Source organism: Lissotriton helveticus, chromosome 1_1 (assembly GCF_964261635.1).
Source record: "Lissotriton helveticus chromosome 1_1, aLisHel1.1, whole genome shotgun sequence".
Classification (NCBI taxonomy): Eukaryota; Metazoa; Chordata; class Amphibia; order Caudata; family Salamandridae; genus Lissotriton; species Lissotriton helveticus.
In genome coordinates this window covers 347,759,209-347,781,752 of record NC_136057.1, presented here as the reverse complement: position 1 = coordinate 347,781,752, position 22,544 = coordinate 347,759,209, and the positions used below count along the sequence as shown (strand labels likewise).

At 44.3% G+C, this 22,544-nt stretch overlaps 1 protein-coding gene across 14 annotated transcripts in view; it reads right to left on the bottom strand.

Moving 5' to 3' along the window:
• Positions 1–11,828: 11,828 nt before the first annotated feature.
• BCL2L14 (BCL2 like 14) overlaps positions 11,829–22,544 on the bottom strand; it is a 315,763-nt gene continuing 305,047 nt past the window's right edge. For all 14 annotated transcript variants that reach the window (XM_078673446.1, XM_078673471.1, XM_078673426.1 and 11 more), the window contains one exon: positions 11,829–13,507. In XM_078673446.1, coding sequence (XP_078529572.1) covers positions 13,466–13,507 — 42 coding nt within the window. In that variant the 3' untranslated portion in view covers positions 11,829–13,465. The remainder of the gene's footprint in view (positions 13,508–22,544) is intronic.

Genomic DNA, 22,544 nt, shown 5'->3' with positions numbered 1-22,544 from the left:
ATCTGGGGACCACTACCAGCCCAAAGTCTGAGGATCGAAGTCGTCTGGTTGGAGAATACCAGGCAAACTTTGATTGCAAAGGGGCAGGGGCCAGATTCATGAAGAGCCCTGAAGACTATGCAGAGGGCCTTGAATTGTATCCTCTGTCTGATCGGCAGCCAGTGAAGTTTGCCCAGGGCAGACAGTCCATGAGATCTTCTCGGAAGCCCTAAGGCCAACTTGGCCGCAGCAGATTGGACCCTCTGGAGCCTGTCCAGCAAAAATCCAGGAGAGCCAAGCAGGAGGGCATTACAATAGTCCAACCTGCTGAGGATGGTACACCTAACCACTTGGGCAAGAGTATGGATAGGTAGGAGAGGCAAAACTTTCCTCAAGGATCGAAGAATGGCAAAGCAGCAGGCGGACGTCTTTTGCACATGCGTCTCCATACTAAGCCTTTGGTCCATCATGACCCCAAGATTGCGGACTGATTTCACAGGTCTTACTTTGGACCCACTCTCCGGGGGCCAAAAGTAGTCTGGGAATCTCTAAACTTCTTTCATGTTCCCCTAAAAGAGAATTCACCACATTGGTTTTTTCTCCTCTTACCATGGAGGATCTAAAGGACAATGATCAGGCCCTTTTAGACCTTCTCCTGATGGCTGCAGTTAAAGTTATACTAAACAACTGGAAGGATACAAATAAATCTTCGTTTAAATGCTGGCTAAATTGGGTAACTCACCTTAGAGGGGCTGACACAACTTCCCTCCAAATTCACCTTCAAAACCCCCCTTAGACATATGTGGGATAGCCTTGACATATATTTTGAATCACACAAGCCGCCGTGAAATATACTTTTACAATGTTGCAAATTTAAGTCTGATCGAGCTTGACCTGTCCCTGCTCCCTAACTATTTTCTACTATAGGTAAATCGCCTGCAATTTGTCGCTGCGGTATACAAGTAGACGCTGACTGTATTTGTTTTATGTTCTTTTGTTTTATCTCCTCTTTCTTGATTTAGCACACTCTGCAGTACTGCATTTATTTTTCTGTTTGATGCTGTATTCCTATGTTCAAGAAAGCAACCAATAAAAACATTTGAACAAAAAAAAAAAAAAAATAGGAAACTCAATGCCACCAGTCCAAGGCATCTAAAAACCATAGTGCCATGGTGATCTTTATGCATTTCACAAGTGCTACGCAAACAAATGGACAGAATGTTGAATAAATCATACATTCACCCCCAGTCAAGAGACCTAGGTTAAATCCACTGATCTTTTGCTCACCTTGCCACCCCAGTTTAGACCCAGCCATATGCAAATCAGTCTTGACACTGTGCCTCATGGGAACAGTACAGACCGAACTGCCAAGCCAGGTCCTCCCTGGACCGGATACAAGCATCCTGGGACCGGTTTCTGGGTATTACACTTCACCAGCCAGGCTAGCTTGAATCCAGTGGCACAGTGAGCAAGGGACCCACGTCTGGGCATACCCATCACACATAGGGTGAAAAGTGCTACGCAAACAAATGATGGACGGAATGTTGAATAAGTCATACATTCACCTCCAGTCAAGAGATCTAGGTTAAATCCATCATTTTATTGCTCACCTTGCCACTCCAGTTTAGCCCCATTTGTTTGCGAAGCACTATATAGAAAAAGAAAGCAAGTTACTTACGTGTAACTACGGTTATCCAGTATTGGTGTCTTTCATAGATTCACATGCCTGAATCATTCCCAGTCGCCGAGGCAGGAGTCCCACAGTAATTATATGTACAAAAGCAGTGCCTTATTATAATCTGTAGTAGGCTGACAAGACTATAGGCCCCAACAGGCCCAAAACTTAGCAGCCTATCTACTTCATTATATGAAAAGAACTGAAAAGTAGTTCCAACCAATCAGCTGACAGCACCCTCTAGAACCTTCCCAGCAGAGGCAGTTCTCCTCAGATTTTCCCAGCACAAGTGAGAAGTATGTATCCCCAATAAAGAACTGTTCTGCCGGGGAGGAAGGTGGGTGCATGTGAATCTATGAAAGACACCAATACTGGATAACCGTAGTTACAGGTAAGTAACTGGTTTTCTTATCCAGTATTGGGGTATCTTTCATAGATTCACATGCCTGAATCAGAATCGCAAGCAGTAAACCCATATCTGTCGTTTGCGGAAGGTGGGAGACAAAGCGTAATTCTACATATCCACACTCATCTGGAAGGTTATAGAGCACTAGAAATGTAAATATACATAAATGCAGAAAACCTTCTAAAACGAAAGACTTTTATTCAAATAACATTTTCCATATTTAAACAGCATTTGATAAGCAAAATATTACAGTGTATTAAGCATATTCTTATGCCATGAATAGAATATAAGAGACCTTTAAAAGTCTAACCTTAATGAAGAAGATGCTGCAGCACCGCTTGTCTCACTGCTGTATCATCTTGTGATGTCGATTGCAAGCAGTAATGCTTTGTAAAGGTATGGACACTCTTCCACGTCGCAGCTTGACATACGTCCGCTAGTGTTACTCCAGCAAATGATGCTGTCGATGCCGACATCATTCTGGTGGAATGTGCTTTTACCTTTCTGGCCAAAGGCTTGTTAGCCTTTTCGTGACAGAATTGTATTACTGAGAATAACCACCTGGCTATCGTTGCTTTTGTGACCGCTTGTCCCAGCGCAACTGGGCCATAAGCAATAAATAACTGGTTAGATTTCCTTATGTCCTTAGTTTTTTGTAGATAAAACTTCAGACAACGTTTCACATCCAAAGAGTGTAGGGCCTTTTCTGCCGGTGTGACGGGTTCCGGGAAAAAAAGTCTTCAACTTTACCGGCTGGTTTAAGTGAAATTGAGACGGTACTTTAGTAATGAATCTCGGATTTGTTCTCAATGTGACATAGTCCTTCGAGAAATGGAGGAAAGGTTCTGAAATGGTGAAAGCCTGAATTTCTCTAACCCTCCAGGCTGAAGTGAGAGCTAGTAAAATAGCCACTTTCCAGGTTAAGAATTTCAATTCAGCTCTATGATTAGGCTCGAAAGGTCTCCTCATTAATTGGGACAAGCCAATATTGAGGTCCCATTCAGGAGGTGGAAGTCGAATTTGAGGAAAGGCTCGAAACAATCCTTTCAGAAATTGCTTTATCAGTGAAGAAGAACATAGTGAAGGCTTGTTCGAACTTCTTCTGAATCGGGATATGGCGGCAAGATGTACCTTAATAGAAGAGAAGACCAGAGCCGCCTTGGCTAGTGAAAGTAAGTAGGTAGGATATCCTCAGTTGGAGCTTGAAGAGGATGGATATTATTTGCTTCGCACCAACAGAAGCGTTTCCATTTGAAACGGTACGTTCTGGGAGCACAGGCTTGAGACAGAATTGCTCTATAGGTCTTCAGAGATTTGGAGATCTTTAAACTCTAAGAAGTCAGGAGCCAGGCGTGCAAGTGCAGCGATTGTGGGTCTGTGTGCAGAATCTGACCTCCTTCTCTTGACAGCATGGAAAGTGTCGGCTTGAGACGAATTGGAGGTTGTTGAGATAGTAGGAGCAGTTCTTGGAACCAGTACTGCCTCGGCCAGCGAGGAGCAATGAGGAGAAGAGTGCAATGTTCCCTCTTCATCTTCTGCAGAATCCTTGGTATTAACGGTATCGGGGGGAAAAGCGTATGCATAGATTCCTGACCATCTCATGGACAGGGCATTCCCTCTTTACCCCCATTGAGGAAATCTGCTGGCGTAGTACAGGCATTTGCTGTTCTGTTGTGTCGCAAACAGATCCAGAGTTGGTGTGCCCCAACTTTGGAAGATCCTGTTCACCTGTTCCTGTTCCAGCTCCCATTCGTGGCAACCTGCGAGGGATTTGCTGAGGTTGTCGGCTAGAGTTTTGAACCACTTTACATGCTCCGCTCTGAGTGTTATGCCGTGTTGTATAATACACTCCCACATCTCTTGAGCTTCCTGCGATAGGGATAGAGATCTCGTTCCCCCTTGTTTGTTAATGTAAAACATGCTGGTGGTATTGTCCGTACGCAGCAGCACTGAAGAATTTGCAATTCTCGGAAGGAACGCTTGCAGAGAAAGGAAAATGGCTCTTAGAGACTGTTGATGTGTTTCTGCCGAAACTGATGAGACCATCAGCCTTGAATCTGGAGGTCCTGAAGATGGCCTCCCCATCCCTCCATTGATGCATCCGTGGTCAGAATGAACTCCGGGATAGTTTGAAGAAACGTCAGGGCAGGAGACAGATTGCTTTCTTTCGACCACCATTGGAGAGCTTGCCTCATTCTGGGTGTCACTTTTATGCGATCGTCGAAAGATCCTCCTATTTGTTGCCATTGTTGTTGCAATCCCTCTTGCAGTGGCCTCATCCTGAGTCTTGCAAAGGGAACTAGGTTGATCGCTGAAGAGCACATCCCTAGAAGAGACGCATATGTCCGGACAGAAAGTGACTTTTTTGCGGAGATTTGTCTTGCCAGTCTTCGGAGTCTGTCCTGACGTTCCTGAGACAAGAACACTTTGCACTTTTGAGTGTCCAGTGAGGCTCCCAGAAAGGTTAACACCTGTAGGGGCTGCAATTGTGACTTCTTTGCATTTAGAGTGAGGCCGAGACTTGAGAATAGACAAAAGACGCTTCTGACCGTCTTGTGATCTGTTTCGATGGTCCTTTGAGCAGCCAATCGTCGAGGTATGGGAAGATCTGTATCCCCTGGGACCTCAACGCTGCAGAAACTGGGGCCAAGCATTTTGTAAATATTCTTGGTGCCGACTTCAGCCAGAATGGAAGCACCTTGAATTGAAAGTCGATGCCAGCCACTGTGAATCGAAGGTATATGCAATGTTTGGGGTGTATAGGCATATGGAAGTAAGCGTCTTCCGAGTCCAGAGAAGCCATAAAATCTCCTTTGTTGCGACAATTGAGCACATCTGCCATTGTCACCATGCGAAAGCTCTGTTCCTTCAAGAATTTGTTGAGCTTGCGCAGATCCAGAATCAGGCGCCACTCTCCTGACTTTTCCTTTATTAGGAAGAAGCGAGAGTAGAATCCTCTTCCTTTCTGCAAGATTGGAACCTTCTCTATCGCATTCTTGCGAACCATGTTTAAGGACTCTTTGAACAATAAGTGAAGACGAGGGTGGGGCGGCCTTGGGCGGGGTCGTAGGTGGTTTCTTTAAGAACTCCAGAGTGTGTCCTCTTTCCACTAAGTCGAGGATCCACCGGTCCGATGTGATGTTCCGCCATTGATGGTAAAAGGCAGAGATCTTCGCGCCCACAGGGAGGAAAGGATGTTGGACTGGCGTCCGGCCTAGCTCATTGACGTTTGTTTGCATCACGTCCTTGATTGTTTGATCTTCGTCTCCCTCCCTGATGAGAGAAATTACTGGAGGTAGACTGTCGGTATGATGACTGGTAATACGGTTGCTTGTACTGCGATTGGTATTGCCTGTTCTGTTGATTATGGTAACTTCCTCTGGAAGAAATCCACGACCCCTTGCTCCTCTAAAAGAGCCTCTCTTGTATTGCAGGTTACCAAGCGATTTTGCGGTGTCAGTACCTGTCCTGATGGCGAGGAAGGTATCATCTATGTGCTTACCGAAGAGCGAGTCCCCGTCGTAAGCCATATCAAGAATCTTTGTTTGCACCTCAGGTCTGAAGGAGGTTGCTCTGAGCCAGCCCTGGCGTCTGAGCACCGCAGCACCCGCTAACTGACATAAATTAGTATTTGCGATGTCTACGGCGCAATCTATTATTTCTGAAGCCGCCCTCTCTCCTTCAAGCAGTATCTGACTTGCCTCTTGTTGACGATCCTCCGGTATCAATTCAATTAATTCAGACAGCTCCGACCACATCTGTCGATCGTAGCGGGCAAGAATCGCAAGAGAATTCGCTGCCTTGATCTTAGAGGATGCAGCATTGATGGAAAACTTCTTGCCTATTAGGTCCAATCTTCTGCCCTCTTTGTCCAGCGGCGTCGAGATTGGAGTGGACGGATTTTTGACCTCTGTTGAGCGGCTTGGGATATCACAGAGTCCAGACGTGGGTGGCCTACCAAACAGGATGGAGTTTCTGGCAGTGCGCTGTACTTTTTCTCAATTGGAGGAAGGACTGCAGGGATGCAAGCGGGTGTCTTCATAATTTTAAGACCTTCCTGCCAAATAAAGTCTATAATGGGTATGGCCCTGGTAATCCTCCTATACCCCTCTTTAAAATCGTGTAAAAAGCAGTCCGACTGTTCAATGGTAAATGGCAGTTCAAACCTTGTAGCAGCCCTTTGCATGATATTTTAAAAGCCGCCAGTGTCCTCCGGCGGAGAATCAGAGGGTTGTGGCAAAGGCATGGGTATTACGTAATCATCCCACGGATCCGCAGGTGTGTTGTCTTGAGGCAGCTCACCTTCCTCTCTTCCCTCTTCACCCGAAGAGGAAGTATCCCGATCCTCTTGTGGTGCGGATTCTGTAGTGTGTCTAGGTGACACTGGAGGCTGCGGTGGAGGAGGGGCAGGTACGTCCGCTGGTACCGGAGGTACAATTGGCGTGGGCGGTGTCGGTGGGAACCTTTGGCGATAGTCTGCCAACATGGCTTGCAAATCCTGTATCAACGAAGGAGGAAGATGACTTGTCTCCTCCGAACGTGGAGGTATGTATGGCTGTCTATAGAAAGGTGTAGACAACTCCTCTTGGTAGTAATGTTCTTGAATATTCTCTTCGTCCTCTTCATCCTGGCATTTTATATGCAATTCGGATGGATGGCGTGCAATCCCAAAGGGACCCTCATTATCTCTGTCATCCTCCTCAGAACCCTCCTTCTCCACATAGGTTTCGAATATCTGCGATGGTAGCAGTGGAGAAATATTGGAGTAGTCTTGCCTATGATAGGTCTTGAGCTGAAAAGGAGTATAGGCCACAGGTGAGACATGAGACACCTGAGGTAGAACAGGCCAGGGTCTTGTTGGCGCAGTCTTGGTGATAACTGGACTCCTTGTGGATTTAGGAGTCTTAAGCTGCGCTGAAGGCGGCTGGCTCATTGGTGGAAGTGCCGTCGATGAGTTAGTCGTCGATGGGATCGTCGTCGAAAGTGGTACTGTAGATGGACTTTTCATAAACGGGGCCGTCGTCGACGGGGCCTTTGTCGACGGGGCCGTCGTCGATGGGTTCTTCTTAGATGATCCAGTTGTCGACGGGCTCTTCGTTGACGAGATCTTCGTTGACGGGGCTTTTATCGTCGATGACTTCGTCGACAAAGGTATCGTCGTCGATGCAGTGGTCGTCAACGATGATTTTGCGTCCTTAACCCCTGGAGATTTCTTAGAGGAAATCTTAGATGATACAACAGGTGAGGTAATGGCAGATGTAGATACCATCACAGAAGAGCTTGAGATGGTAGAAGTCACAGAGACTGTGTGAGAAGACACCAGAGACAGTCTTAGCCTGGGCTTTACTCACAGTTTTAGGTGAAGATCCTGGAGGCGGAGAAACTGGAGATTCAATAGGAGGAGAGGATGACCTACTTGAGGGTTCAGACACTCCATGAGAGGAATTGGGTTGTTTTTTCCTCTCAGGAGAAGAGCTATCTCTGGATCTGGCTCTTTTGCTGGATGTTGAAGCTCTGTCATCATCTGTGGAAGATGATTTGAGCCAAAGTAGAACCCTTGCCTCCCTGTCCCCGATAGTTGTGGCAGGGAAGGTGCGGCAAATCCTGCAATCCTTCACAATGTGGCACTCAGGGAGACTCCCTTCCACACGACGTGCGGTGAAAATCTGAGAACTGCCTCTGCTGGGAAGGTTCTAGAGGGTGCTGTGAGCTGATTGGTTGGAACTAATTTTCATATAATGAGGTAGATAGGCTGCTAAGTTTTGGGCCTGTAGTTTGGTCAGCCTACTACAGATTACTATAAGGCACTACTTTAGTATATATATATATATAATTACCGTGGGACTCCCGCCTCGGCGACGGGGAATGATTCAGGCATGTGAATCTATGAAAGATACCCCAATACTGGATAATAAAGAAACTACTCATGCAGCAGGGAAGCAGTCCTTCTGAAGTCTTCTGGTGATGACGACGGGAGTACTCTCCTAGAAGCCAATTTACTTTTCCTTGATTACACCAAATATATGAATTTTAGAGATATTGATCCTATATCTGAATAGATGACTGATGGAAACGTGACTTTCATGAGGAGAATCGATTTTACTTAGTCTTATGCTGTATTGGGCCATTGATAGGTCATACCCGGAATGTGGTGTACTCTTTTGCAAGATTTATTTATGCCCTGATGAAGTCATTGGGTGATTGTTTCCCGTGACGAAACATGTGTCGGCTTGGCTTTCTGGCTACATTCTGTATCATTTCAATCAACATAACAAGGAGAATTACTATTTTGTGAAAACTCTACGATTATGAAGAGAAAGGAAAGAAAAATAAAGGAATTCACTGATTGAACTTTGGAAACAGATAAATTGCTGATTTATTCTCTTTTCTCTTGAATTTATTATATTTATTAGATAAACATCTACTTTGTGCAGTGCTCGGGAACAACAACTTTGTATTGAACTGAAGAGTTGGTCTTAAGGTCCACTATTTATACTTGGTGCTAGCTTTGAGGTGGAAGAACCTTCTGGAACTCCCCCACCCCCGATGGTTCTGGAATTTCCTTCCTCCCTGTCCAAAGCCCAAGATGTCTGAGGTGACAAAAGCTTGGTGTCAAGTTCTTTGTGAGTGTGCTGGGGCAGCTCTTGAAATGTAAGGGGGGTAGCAACAGCTTGGCTCCTCCCATGCTGGCAGGTTAGCCCTTTCCTGGTTACACCCACTCCTATTATTCACTCTCTGGGCCCAATACACATTCCTGATGGGTGAGCAATTACCAGGCCCAGGCAGCTGGAACTCCTAGAAGGCCTCAGAAAGTTTAGGATAGAAAAATGCCAACTTTCTAAAAGTGGCCTTTTCAACATTGTAATATAAAATCTGACTTTACCATTAAAGGGTATTATACAATTTCAATTCATTTGAGTCCAAACAGAACACTTTCACCTTCAACCAATTAAAGGTTAGCAGTGTAATAGGGAATCCAATCTTATCCTGTGGAGTGGAAGGACTCACAGTAGTGAAAAAACAGTTCAGGAGCTTTTCACAACCAGGATATGTAAAACTTAAAAGTACATATCCAACATTTCAATTACAATGGTCTGTTTAGAGCCTACTTTAGGGTTAACTTGCATGTATTAAAAAGGTAGTGATCAGCCTGGCAAAATATTTATTTTGCCAAGTCGAATCGCACTACCGGCTGCAATGGCAGGTCTGACAGTGTAACATGATGCTTTAGTGGGTGCTACAGACCCTCTAGGAGCATTTAATATACAGGTTCTGGCTACATGTAGTACAATATACTAGACACTTATAATTAAATTAAATGAGCCAATCAGGTGGAGGACAATTTTACCATGTTTTAGGAAGAGAGCAGAAGCACTTTACCACTCTTAACCAGTGAAAAAATGCACTGAGTCCTAATGCCAACAATTACAAAATTCAGAAAACAGGAGGAGTGAAGGCAAAAGGTTTGAAGGAAGACCACACCATGGATGTCAGGACCTACAGTTTTCTTTTACAACTCTGCTGGTTCTTGAATACTGGGAAGATTGTAATCTCAGGTCAGCAAACATGTTGATACACGTTTAAGGGCAAAAGAAATGCCTGCACTTTTTCCCCATTTTTGTCAATAAGCACTAGAAGTTTGCTATATCATGGCTATTTTCTTGGTTCTTTCTAGGGGAATACATTAACCCCTGGTACCTTTATAATCTCCAAAATGTGGGGAGGAGGGGAAAGAGCACATTTCACCTAAAGACCTAAATACCTTTGTGGAAAAGTGTATGAAGGTGTAAGGATGAAAGCCCTTAAACATCAAAAAGGACATAGTACTGGTGCTGGAGAAGCCTCAGGAGCTAAGGAGTTACGATTGAGGACTTGGAACCTTAAAAAGAGACGCAATATATTTGTACTTCATCTACCATCCAAATTCCCATTGGAAATAAGAGGTTTGAAAAGTATGATGTAAACACGAATGTCTTAAAAATGTAATAAAGAATAAAAAAAAAAAAAAAAAAAAAAAAAAAAAGAGAATCATTCCATCCAGTGAGTTGGAAGTGCTTTCAAATACATTTGGTTTTCTTTCCTGCTACAGACATACGCCTTGGAGAAAGGCTTGTAGATTACGATGGTTCTCTCGGTGTTCTACCATCTTTAAATAAAGCTGGCTCTGCCTTTGGAACAGGAATATTGAAGTGTAGCTTGGCACAAATAGTCTCCACAGACTTTATGTGACGCATCATAAATGATGGTTATGTTCATTGGAGGGGTTTACTTCATATTGTTGATCCTTTGCAGAGTTTCGGACCTCCTCAACTTCCACAGGCTTGAGGATACGGACCATTGAGGAGTCTTGCAGAGATTTCATGTTACGTCTGGCATAACGGGGGAGGTGGGAACCAGACAGATGACGCAAGCGAATGCACTCAATGATTGCACTGATCTCACTTCACGAGCCTTGGGGAAAATGTCTCAACTGAGAAACATCAGAAAGAACTGCTTTTCCAGCCTCGGTTACGAATCACTGCGTTGAGAAAATAATTGCTAATAGCTTCAACAAGGAAAAGCCTAGCTAATGTAGTTGTTGCAAGGCTGTGCTCCTTTATAGGTGCTTGACGTTTACAATCTGTTGTCCAACAACGTGGTAGATTGGGATACCTCTTTTATTGAGATTGCTACAATTTTAATGCACTTGGAAAATAGTCTTCGGTTGGACTTTAGGCTGAACATAATGGCTTGCAATTGTCATAGCATGCCATAGTCTGGACTTAGGATTTTAAATACACATGATGGTCGTTTTACAGCATCGGTAATTGATAATAGCGATGTGGAGGTTTGATGTTGTAGAGCGTATATCTTTGGCTTGAAATTGTGGAGTATATTAGTTTTGATTGACAGTCAACACTCAACAATATACAAGGAAAGCCTCCTATCTCCTCAATCCATTGAGCTCTAGCGGAGGAGACAAGCCAATGAAATCCGAATGGGCATGATCTTTTTTCACAGGTGATGCTTTTACTCTTCCTGATGCGCATCTAGCTCTCAGATAATAGTTCTAGTAATGGTTACCATAATCCTCCTATAGAAGCTCTTTTGTGTTGGGATCCTGATCTGAAGCAAAGTTTAGAGTGAGATTATCTTTTAGACACAGAAACTAGAAGTGTAACAGTTTTAAGCCGTATGATTTCTTTACTTGTGAACTAAAGTATTTTTTTTGTTCCAGAATTTGGAGTCTCATTAGATGGAACAGAAAGAAACGATAAGCAAAGCCTGTCTTGATCAGAACACCAGCTTGGTATGCTGAATTGAAGAAGAAGGTTGCCAACCTATCCCTCTGCTACTTTTATTCAGTTAATGGAATGTATTTTAATCAGTAGTGACATTTCAGAAAGAAAAGTGGACTCCTTGTAGAGAAGTTTTATCTGGTTTAAAAATGGATTTGTTTTAAAAACTTTAAAAAAGGATAAATCCGAAACTATAACTTGGATAGTGAGGCAGGCAAATGAGAGGTGGTGGACTTAGTTATCTATTTACTCTGGACTATGCAAGTGCTTTAAAATTATTCCTAAATTGCTAATTATTTTTTTTTACAATCTATTTTTAATTGAAACACACAATATTTAAATATTTAAGGACCCACCCTTTAAGAATTTTGCGCTCAAATGAACTAAGTTTACCGCAATCCTGCAAACGACGGCTTTCAAACACCAGCCTCCAAAAGGTCACTACGGTCCAGAAAATTATTATTTGAAAAAACACTAAACACATTCAATGTTTGATGCAAAATATTTCATTTATAAATATTCAATTACAAAAAGTATATATCAACAAACAAATACCGATCTTAATGTGCCCACCATCTTTAGGATTGAATCTGCATGTGGCTTTTCAAACCGGTCGTTCAGGTATCTAATAAATTCACCTCTGGAAATCCCAGGTAGTCACTTACTGCCCAGGGTTCCTCAGAATGGATTCACTGAGCATGATTAGGGGTGGTGGATCTAATGGGAGCTGTGCAACAGCAGAGACAATAAATGAATGGGGAAGTTTGACAGATTCCAGCCTTCAACGTCTTATCTGTGGCTCTAGCTGTGGGCAGGAAGGTTGAAGTTTCAAAGGAGGCATTGATGCTCTCCGAACATCGCCACAGCCTCCCGGGTCGGAGACAAAGAGTAAAAGGTGGAAAGAGAAACTGCCCTCACCATATGTAGAGGAGTCAACATTCACTGCACTGCAGGGAAATCAATACCTCCACAGTGTATGGAGACAAATAGCAGTAGTGAATTTCCACTGTGGGATTTGCTAGTGTCATTAGAACACACTGAGGAAATCAGTAAATCAGAGTGGCTTTACTTTCCAATTCACATACCCAGAAACACCTATTTTCTTTTATTTACGTGGTAGCAGTGCTGAGATTTGTACCTTTTCTGAACAAATGTTATAGGCAATTCTGCTAAATCAAAAGGTGCAATTTCAAGATCGCTATCTAAAGCTTTCACTTTAATGCCCATCTATCCAAGATATTGCATCCACTGTATTAGCCCAGTACATTTGAGGGATGTTGATGCGATCTAAAAAGAATAAATCTATACAGTCCTACCACTTTTTGGGAGAGTTACATTAACTATATTATTCTGCCAACGTGACGGGAAACTGTAGTATGACAACTATGCATCTGGATACAAATGAGGTACAAGTCTTATGTAAACATGAAATGAAATACCTACTTATTCTAGGGTGAGAAACTTGCCCTCGTAAGGTACCTGCTGCTATCCCTGAGCAACCATTGGATCTAAATGTTCATATCTTCACCACATAATCTCCTAACCATTAGATGATAGTTAAACAATGCAATTAGGGCAAGTATAACCATCTTGTATTCTTCAGAGAAGACCAGATTCTGGGATTTTCAGTAATGACTTCCCCTCTATGATACAACAGCAATACATGGACTCATTACATGTCCCATCCCTAGAGAAACAAACAGGCACATGTGAATCTGGAAGTAAGAAATGATTGTCCTAGACCACAAGCACCTTCATTGTCCACAAGACCTAGAACTTTCTAGGTAGAGGTCTTTCGGTATGGCAAAAAGCTGACCGTTCTGAACTGGATTCTTTTTTTCCTGTGTATCAATTTTCGGAGTTCTTTTGATTTAGTGGTCTCAATGTACAGAAAGACAGAACTGCTGTTAAAAAAAATAGCACTGGAAATAAAGGAGAACTCATTTTCACAGTCTAGTTTGTCAACAAGAACATGTTTACACTGCATTTGAAAGACAGCATTAGCACTGGTCGGTCCTTCCTTCCAAGCGCCTCTCCTGTTGAGGTGAGTACCTGCACAGCATCACCTACATTCTGGCTCCTGTGATGTTAGTACACTCTTGACTTGGAAGAGTCCCAACGGAGGGTTCAATCAACATCTTCTAAGTCCATGACCGAAAAGGCCTTTTCCTGAAAGGGTGAGAATATGGCAGAGATTAATAGACAGAAGAAACCGAGGCACAGCTATCACCCGCTCACTCACATTCCGCTGGAGCAGTCCTGGCACGAGACATCCTCCAACAATTTATTTTCTAATTGACTATTTATCAGTCTTGGCAGGAGAAGAACAATAGTTACTTACCTGTAAACTGTGGTTCTTCAGTATTGGTGTCTTTCATAGTTTCCCATTGCTTGAATAATTCCCCGTCGTCGAAGTGGGAGTCCCACGGTACATAAAATAGTAGTAGAAACATATATACATAAATTACATACACGTATACATACATAAATATATATATGAATAAATATATCAAAATATATCCAAAAGAAATAAAACCTTAAAGTACCATAGAACAACCTTAGCTCATAGAAAGCATTGAGGGAGAGTTCACTTTGGCTGGAGTTTGGACTATTATAATGACATTGATATGTTGCTAATCAGGCTCTAACACCCTCTAGAACCTTCTCCTCAGAAGCTCAAGCCCTAAAATTTTCGTAGCACAAGAGCGATCAAGAGTGCAGGAGGAGAAGAGAGCCTCTGAGGAAAGGAAGGATGGGTCGCATGTGAATCCATGAAAGACACCAATACTGGAGAACCCCAGTTTACAGGTAACTAACTATTGTTCTTCTCCAGTATTAGGGGTGTCTTTCATAGATTCACATGCTTGAATAAGAATAGAAAGCAGTACACCATAATACCAGAGTCATAGAAGGCTAAAGTAAAGAGCAAGCATATCAATACACATTTGCAACCTGTACATGTATGCACAATAAAACCTTTTATGACAGGAGGCGGGAAGCAACAGAGGCTCACCTTTATTTGAAGAGATTTCGCAGCACTGCATGACCCACAGCAGCATCCGCAGCAGTAAGTAACGTTTATTTGTACATGATTAGTTAAAACCTTCACAAAATTATAAAAACACCAGTAGGTACATTTAAAAAACCATTTGTACTTCAGCGCATCGAGTTAGATTAGATTAAAAGTAAGATCAGTTCGTGGTTATCCTCAGAACCATATAATGTTCGTCAAACGCTGTTTAGTCTTTTTCTTAATGAATCAAAGAGCCTCACGACCTGGCAGTTCAATTTGGTGTTGGTGTTAAAGCACAGTTTGACTGCCTGCAAGTCCGAACGGCATGTAGTTTAAAGGATGGTTGTAAAGTTATACCTCAGGTCCTTTAGTCTAGGACAGATGCAAATCACATGGACGATGTCCTCCTTGCCGGTTTTGCACAGGCGACACTGCTGTGAGGAGTTGTTTCTTTCCCAGGGTGGAAGGTGTGGGAGTATAGGGATTACGCCAAGGGGTAGTGTTAGAAACTTTTCTTTAACTTTTATTTTCATACCGATGTTGAGGTATGCTTGTGGTTGTATTTTTCCATAATCACCCAGGGTTATCCAGCCGTGCGGCGTATTTGCTAGATCCTGCTTGTCTTCAATCGCTGAGACAATGCGTGCCGATTTTTTGGCGACAATTTTGAGGGACAAAAGGTCTATTGACGTTTCCCAGATGTCAGTCAGGCCTAGAACTTGGAGTGATTCAAATAGGTAATCTCTGGGCAAAGATTTGCGATGCCGAAGTAACTCTTCCCATACGTTAGAGCTTAAGGAGCCAGTCTCTGCAGTGTGAATCTTGTGCCAGCTGGCTACGCACACACTCCGCCTTTCTAGTGTTTGTTTGAGGATGCCGAATTCTAGTCGGATCTGAGCTGGAGAGACATTTTGGGAGATTAAAAATAGCCCTATATGTGTTGGCTATGACTGTGTCCAGTAATACGGCATCCTTCCCATGGAGCAATTCGCTACCGTATGTAAGGGTAGGCTGTAGTTTTGCACGCAAAATTTCAAGGAGAGGTTTAAAAGTGACATCGGGAAGTTTGGCCTTTAATGGTTTTAATGCCAAGTAGATCGTTGTCGCCTTGCCTCGTAAGGAGTCAAGTTGTGCCCTAGACGTGTTTTTTGAGTCCAGGATTACTCCCAGGTACTTATAGGTGGTCACCCGATCGAGCTTTTCTCCATTCAAGTGCCAACAGAGATTCCTTTTTTTCTATAATTCACGGCCATGAACTTTGACTTGTTGAAGTTTATTTGAAGGGCATTCTTTACTGAGAAAGTGTGAGCTACGTTCAAGAGATGCTAAAGGCCCGTTGGCGTCCAACTTATCAGCCCCAGATCGTCCGCATATAGCAGGTTGGAGAGGGTGATTTTCCCTAATTTGGGTGCATGATTAAGGCATTTGTCGAGTACCCCAGGTAGGTCGGCTAAAAAGAGGTTGAATAATAAGGGTGCTAGTACGCACCCCTGTTTTAACCCTTTTGTTGTCCTGATGGCCTTCGAGAGGTGCGTACCTGCCCCAAGTTTGATTTTAATCCAGGTTTTTGAATGGAGCATTATTAGCACATCTAGGAGGAGTTTCGGTATTCCCCAATTGTCCAGTTTCTGCCAAAGTTTATTGCGGCCCACATGATCAAATGCCGAAGTCGATAAACGAGAGGTATAAAGGTGACTTGATCTCTTTTGCTGCTCCCATCAGCAAGGACAGTGCCATGATGTTAGTTGTGGTCCCTTGGCCTTTGCAGAAACCAGTTTGGTTAATTGGGATAATAGAGTTTTCAGATGCCTATGATCATTCCAGCGAAATATTTTGCCTCCACATCTAGTAGGGCGATGAGCCGATAGTAGTTGGGATGCTTCTTGCTACCGTGTTTGTAATGTAATGGACACTTATATAGCGCTCCTACCACTCCAAGGAGTATCTTGGCGCTCTGCCAACCCAGATGAAAATAGGTTGGCGGAAAAAAGCCATTCGGTGAACGCGTACATTACACTAGTGCCCTGCACGCAGCGTCTGTGAGGGAGAACACTCAAGTTTTCAGGGATTTCCTGAAGTGACTTTCATGGGACAGTGATAGAAGGTGCAGCGGGAGCTTGTTCCAGGCCTTAGCTCCCAGGGCAAACAAAGATTTCCCTCCTTTAGTTGACAGCCTGAATCTGGGGACTATTAACAGATTTTGGCTAGCAGACCTCAAACATCGGGTGGGGTGATACCGCTTGAAGCCACTGGACAAATATTTCGGTCCCTGCTGTTGGAAGGCTCTAAATGTGATCAGAAGGATCTTAAATAAGATCCTTTTGCCAATTGGTAGCCAATGAAGTGCACTAAGTGCGGCCGAAGCAGATGACTTACGCGGCCACCGTAGTACCAACCGGGCAGTTGCGTGCTGGACCATCTGTAGCTTATGGAGTATGGACTTATTAACTCCAGCATATAGGCTGTTACAGTAGTCCATCCTCGAAATTATTAACACAACTGCTACCGTTTTCCTAGCTGGCAGAGGAAGATCAAAACATTTCCTCAAAGATTTAATTAGGTGAAAACACATGCCAGCTACGGCCACTGCTAGTTGTTTGAAGGACAATTTGTCGTCAAATTTAATGCCCAAGTTTCGGGCAGACGAGATGGTACTGGGGGGGCTTCAGCATCATCAGGCCACCAGTGTTTCGGGGAAAACAGATTTTCATTTCCAAACTGCAAGATTTCCGTCTTGCCGGAATTACATTTGAGGTGATTGTTAGTCATCCACTCAAACGTAGCTGTTAAGCATTTTTTCAGGTTTTCCTCTGCACCAGGCAGTTCCTTATCCACCACCAGAATGAGCTGCGTGTCATCAGCATATGATATTGTGCTAATCTGGAATGACGTAATTAGCTCAATCAGGGGCACCATGTACAAGTTGAAAAGTATGGGGCTTAAACTAGAGCCCTGAGGGACCCCAGAGCTGATGACTTTAGCTTCTGATTGAAATTGGCCCAGGACTGTGACTTGGCATCTATTATGGAGAAAGTTTCTGAGCCAGGCCAGAGCTACCCCTCCTATTCCTGCATTAACCATCCGGTCCACTAAGATGGTGTGTGAGACCGTATCGAAGGCTGCCGACAGATCGAGTAAAATCAGGACAGCCTTCTTTCCCTGGTCCATGGCAGTTCGGAGGGTCTCTGCTGTAAACAGCAGGGCCGACTCGGTGGAATGTTTCGACCGAAACCCTGACTGGTTAGGGTGCAAGATGTTGTTCTCCTCTAGGAAATTTGTAAGTTGGATATTTACAAATTTTTCCGCCAGTTTGAATACCAATGGGAGGAGGGAAATGGGACGCAGGTTGGAGAGGGTATAGGGCCTTTTTCTGGAGGGGCTTGACTGCAGCAAGCTTCCATTCATTGGGAATTTCTGCCATGGCTAATGATGAGTTTATGATGTCGTTAATAGTAGGGTTAACCACCTCTACTAGTGTCTGCAGAACTGAAGGTGGGCAGGGATCGAAAGGAGATCCAGATTTACTGGCCAAAATGGCCTAAAGGGTATCATCAAGGGGGACAAGATCAAATGAGTCCAAACGGGGGGACCTAGTAGGTAACTTCTCCGCCTCTATCTGTTCTAAATTCCCTGGATTGGAGGATACCGGAGGAAAAGTCTTCACGATATCCGAGATCTTCTGTTCAAAATAGTCTGCAATCGCATTGCAGAAGTCCTGAGACGGAGGAATCTCCTGCAATAAAGCTGGAGGATTGATATAATCATTTACTATTTTGAAAATTTCCTTTTGTCCAGTGCCTGCGATGGATATGGCCTGTAGATAGTGGGCCTTTTTGGCTAGCTTGATCCCTGCATGATATTGCCTTCTAACTGATTTATAGACATTACGGGCATCAGCATGGTAGTTCCAGCGCTACCTTCATTCCAGTGTTCTCACCTCCCCTAGTTTTAATTTCATGTCTGGCGAGAACCACAGAGCATTTCTTTTGCTCTTGGTGGCGCCGGAAGTATTTTTGCCGGTAGAACCTAATAAGGCGCCAGTGGTTGTTATCCAATTACAGAATTTTTGGTTATCAGTAGAAGTGTCACCCGTAAGAACGGGAGTACTTTCTTTTAACATGTCTACGAGATCAGGTCTACTGGAGAGTTTCTTCCAGTTAGGTTTGTGATTTTTATCAGGCCTTCTATTCTTTGTCCTATTTACCGAGGCTTGTAAATCGGGCTGATGACTGACCCGTGCCAAGACTCTGGAAGAGTCTGGGTGTGTCTTATATTATTAAATACTGGTGCCAAAGATTCACTACAAAACTCTGCATCCGATTTATACAGTATCGGTGGTATGCCATTCGGCCCCGGTGCTCCAGGGGGTCGCCCCCTCGTTATTTGCCGTCTGATTTCTGCTGGAAACATTTTCTTCTTTGGCCCTAGCTCGACAGCCTTCACAGGGCCTTCTTCCATCTTTGACTTATCAAGTTTTGATGGGCTCGTAGCTCCGTGCTCACACTTTTCTTGGGTTTGTGTGCCCCTGTAGTAGTTTGGTTTCCCTTTTGTTTTAGACCTTATGGCTTTTGTACAGGGATTGTTTGTAACTGCGTCCTCTGTGGTGTCCTCGTTGTTGAAATGCGTCAATAGGTATTTTGTCCATACCTCCTCTGATATGTATGAGTTTTGACCTAGGTGATCAGGATTCTGAAATCTTTTGATCATTTGCCAAAACTTAGAGCTGTTTTTCTGTTTCCCTTCATAAAGAAGTTTTACCCACAGGTCTTCATTTCTTAGCTTCTGTTTTTCCCATTTCAACCGTTTTAGCTGTTTTTTTTCTTTCCGTAGAGCACCTTGTAGGCTCTGGTTTGTTTGATCCTTTCGCATTTGTCTCAATTTTTAATTTATTAATCGTTTTTGAGTTTTCATTTCTGGGGTTAGTTGTTTTTCATTTGAAGTTCCCTTCCCTTGACGTAAGTTATTAGGCATAATTTTTACCATTTTCTCTCTAATGGCTTGAATGAAGTTTTGCCAAGCATCCGACCCTTGGTTGAGGAACTGGCAGTTTCGATGAAAAGGGTTTTCGCTTTGGAGCTTATGGAGTCAATATTGCCGGCATTACACCGTAACCGCTTTATGTTTGAACTGACTTCTGTGTCGGGGCCTAAAAATGGCTCTGTTTCCAGTTGGGAGTTAGGTCTTATATCGGCCTCTAAAGGCAGATGGTCACTGAAGTCGCTCGTCCCTATTCTGAAAGTTGTTTCCCAGAAAAACATGTTTAGAGATATAAACATGTAATCGAGATGAGAGGATTGTTTATTGGAATGGAAGGTGGCTACTGGTGGATCATCGACGTAGCGACCATTTGGGCCCTTAAGTTAAGTTGCTCCAGATGTCGAAGTAAGTTTTTTGAGTGCTTCGTTGGTTTTTTATTTTTTGTTGGGCCTTGTGTTGGTACGCCCCATGCTGCATTCAAATCTTGGATAAGGTCGATGTCTTGATCTTTGTTAATGAGGAGCATATTAAAGTCACCGGCCAAGATGAATGAGTCGGACTCCCTTGCTTCCATTATTTTTTCCAGCACTTTTGCCAGGTCTTCCGCCACTTTTTGTTTCTGCTTAGGGTGGATGTATGTGTTAATTATATTTACTCCCTGGATCTGCTTTTTTAACCGGAGTAAGATCTTTACCACCTGTATGGCGCTTGGGGGAGGTATATGAAAATCCATTGTCTCAATTTCGCCTATTGTTGGTATTGAGGCGAAGAACATTAGGCCTCCTGATCTTCGTCCAAAGATGGCGTTTTTATTTGCCGGAATGCCGCAAGACGTGAACCCTTGGAGCTCAAATGCTTTTTCTTCCCAGGTGTCTTGGTGCAATAGAAGGTCAAATGCACTCAGGTATTGAAGAAATTCAGGATCATTACTTTTACTGGCTAAACCGTTGATGTTCCAGGAGCAGATTCTGATTTCCCTGCGCTTAGCTGAATGGGTAGTAAATTCTTTCCTTTTTTGTCAGTTATCGACAGTTGTTGTGATGATTGTGCGTTGTATTGACTTCCAATTATCCGCAGCAGTAGCTGTTTCCAGACAATAGTGCCTCGTGAACGTGTGCCTGCTGGACCACGTTGCCGCCCTGCAGATCTGATGTAGAGGCACTCCAGCAAATAGGGCAGTAGAGGATGCTACTGCTCTCGTTGAATGTGCTCGCACCGGAGCAGAAAGAGGCTTGCCAGCCCGTTGATGGCAGTAGGATATGGCAGAAGAAATCAACGAGCAATAGTCTGTTTAGTGACTGGACGTCCTTTGCGCATCCGTCCATAAGCCACAAAGAGCTGGTCTGACCTTCGAAAGGCAGCAGTACGTTGGATGTAGAATTTGAGGCATCGTTTTAAGTCCAGGGCATGAAGAGTACGCTCAGCAGGAGACTGAGGGTTAGGGAAAAAGGTTTTGAGTATGACAGGTTCGTTGAGGTGGAAGTCCGAAGGGACCTTGGGTATGAACTTAGGGTTTGTACATAGTACAACAGCGTCTTTGAAAACTGAAGAAACGGAGGCTGGATTGTAAAAGCTTGCATGTCGCTCACTCGTCTGGAGGAAGTCAGTGCGAGGAGGAGGGAAACCTTCCAAGTAAGGAATTTCAAATCCGCTGAGTGGATTGGTTAAAATGGAGGTTTAAGAAGCTGGGCCAAGACAAGATTCAGACGCCAAGAAGGTGGAGGACGCCGGACAAGTGGAAACATCCGGAACAGACCTTTGAAGAATTGGCGAATGATCCGTGAGGAATATAGAGAAGTGGAACCATCATGCCGAAAGCGTAAAAGTGCACGTAGGAAAACCTTGAGAGTGGAATGCGAAAGTCCCGACATTGCCAAAAGGAGGAAGAAGGGCAAGATTTGCTCAGGAGTTGCGAGCATAGGATCAATGTTTTCCGAATGGCACCAAACACAAAACCGCTTCCATTTCAATTTATAGGTTTTGGTGGTGGAGAAAGCCCGTGCACGAGCAAGGACCTCTGCAGTCCGGGTCAATATTCAGATGGGCAAACTCGTGGTGCTCAGGTTCCAAGCGTGAAGTTGGAGAGATGACGGGTCTGGATGGCATATCTGCCAATGGTTCATGGTGAGAAGGTGAGGCAGGGGACGAAGAGGGATCGGATCGCACTGGGAAAGAAGAAGAAGATCCGTGAACCATGGGCGACGCGGCCACCTGGGCGAAATTAACAGGATGTGACATGGTTGTGCTCTCATTCTGTGCAGGAGGCGAGGTATTAGAGGGATCGGCGGAAAAGCGTATGCGAATGTTTTCGACCAGTCGATCGAAAATGCATTCCCGCTCGACCCTTTGTGGGGATGCCAACTTGAGTAACGTAGGCATTTGCGGTTGAGTGGCGTCGCAAACAGATCCAGCTTCGGCTGGCCCCACAGGCGAAATACATACTCCAGAGTTGGCTGATGGAGTTCTCACTCGTGATTGTCTGTGGCCGATCTGCTGAGAGAGTCTGCAAGGGCGTTGGAGATGCCCGGTACGTGAACTGCAGTTAACTGGACTCGATGCTGTATTGCCCATTCCCAGACCTGTTGTGCCTGTCTGGAGAGCAGAAGAGATCTCGTACCCCCTTGCTTGTTGAGGTAGTGCATACTGGTTGTGATGTCCGTACGCACCAACAGTGACTCCCCTTCCACCAGCAGACGAAAGGATTTCAGGGCGAGAAAGATAGCCAAAAGTTCCAGCCCATTGATGTGCCACTTGCGCTGGTCGACCGTCCATTTGCCGTTGACTGACAACCCTTCAAGGTGCGCACCCCAACACTCTAAAGTAGCGTCCGTCGTAAGGGTGAGCGTGGGGGCCGGTTCCTGAAAAAGACGCCCTGTTGCAATGTTTGGAAGGTGAGCCCACCATTCCAATGCGCCATGGATGCGAGGGGTCAGGAAGACTGTCGTTGAATGACCCTGAGACTTGCCGCCATGGTTTGTCCAATTCTTCTTGGAGGACACGCATGTGTAACCTGCAATTGGGGATCAGCGGTATGCAGGACGAAGTCATTCCCAGAAAGGATTTTAACATCCGGACGGAAATGGACTTTCTTGAGCGTAGAAGAGCCACCAGTGTGGCAATGCGATCTTGGCGCTCCTGCGAAACAAACACCTTTGCTAGATGTGTGTCTATTAATGCTCCTAGAAAGACCCTATGTTGTGCTGGACGGCATGCGAT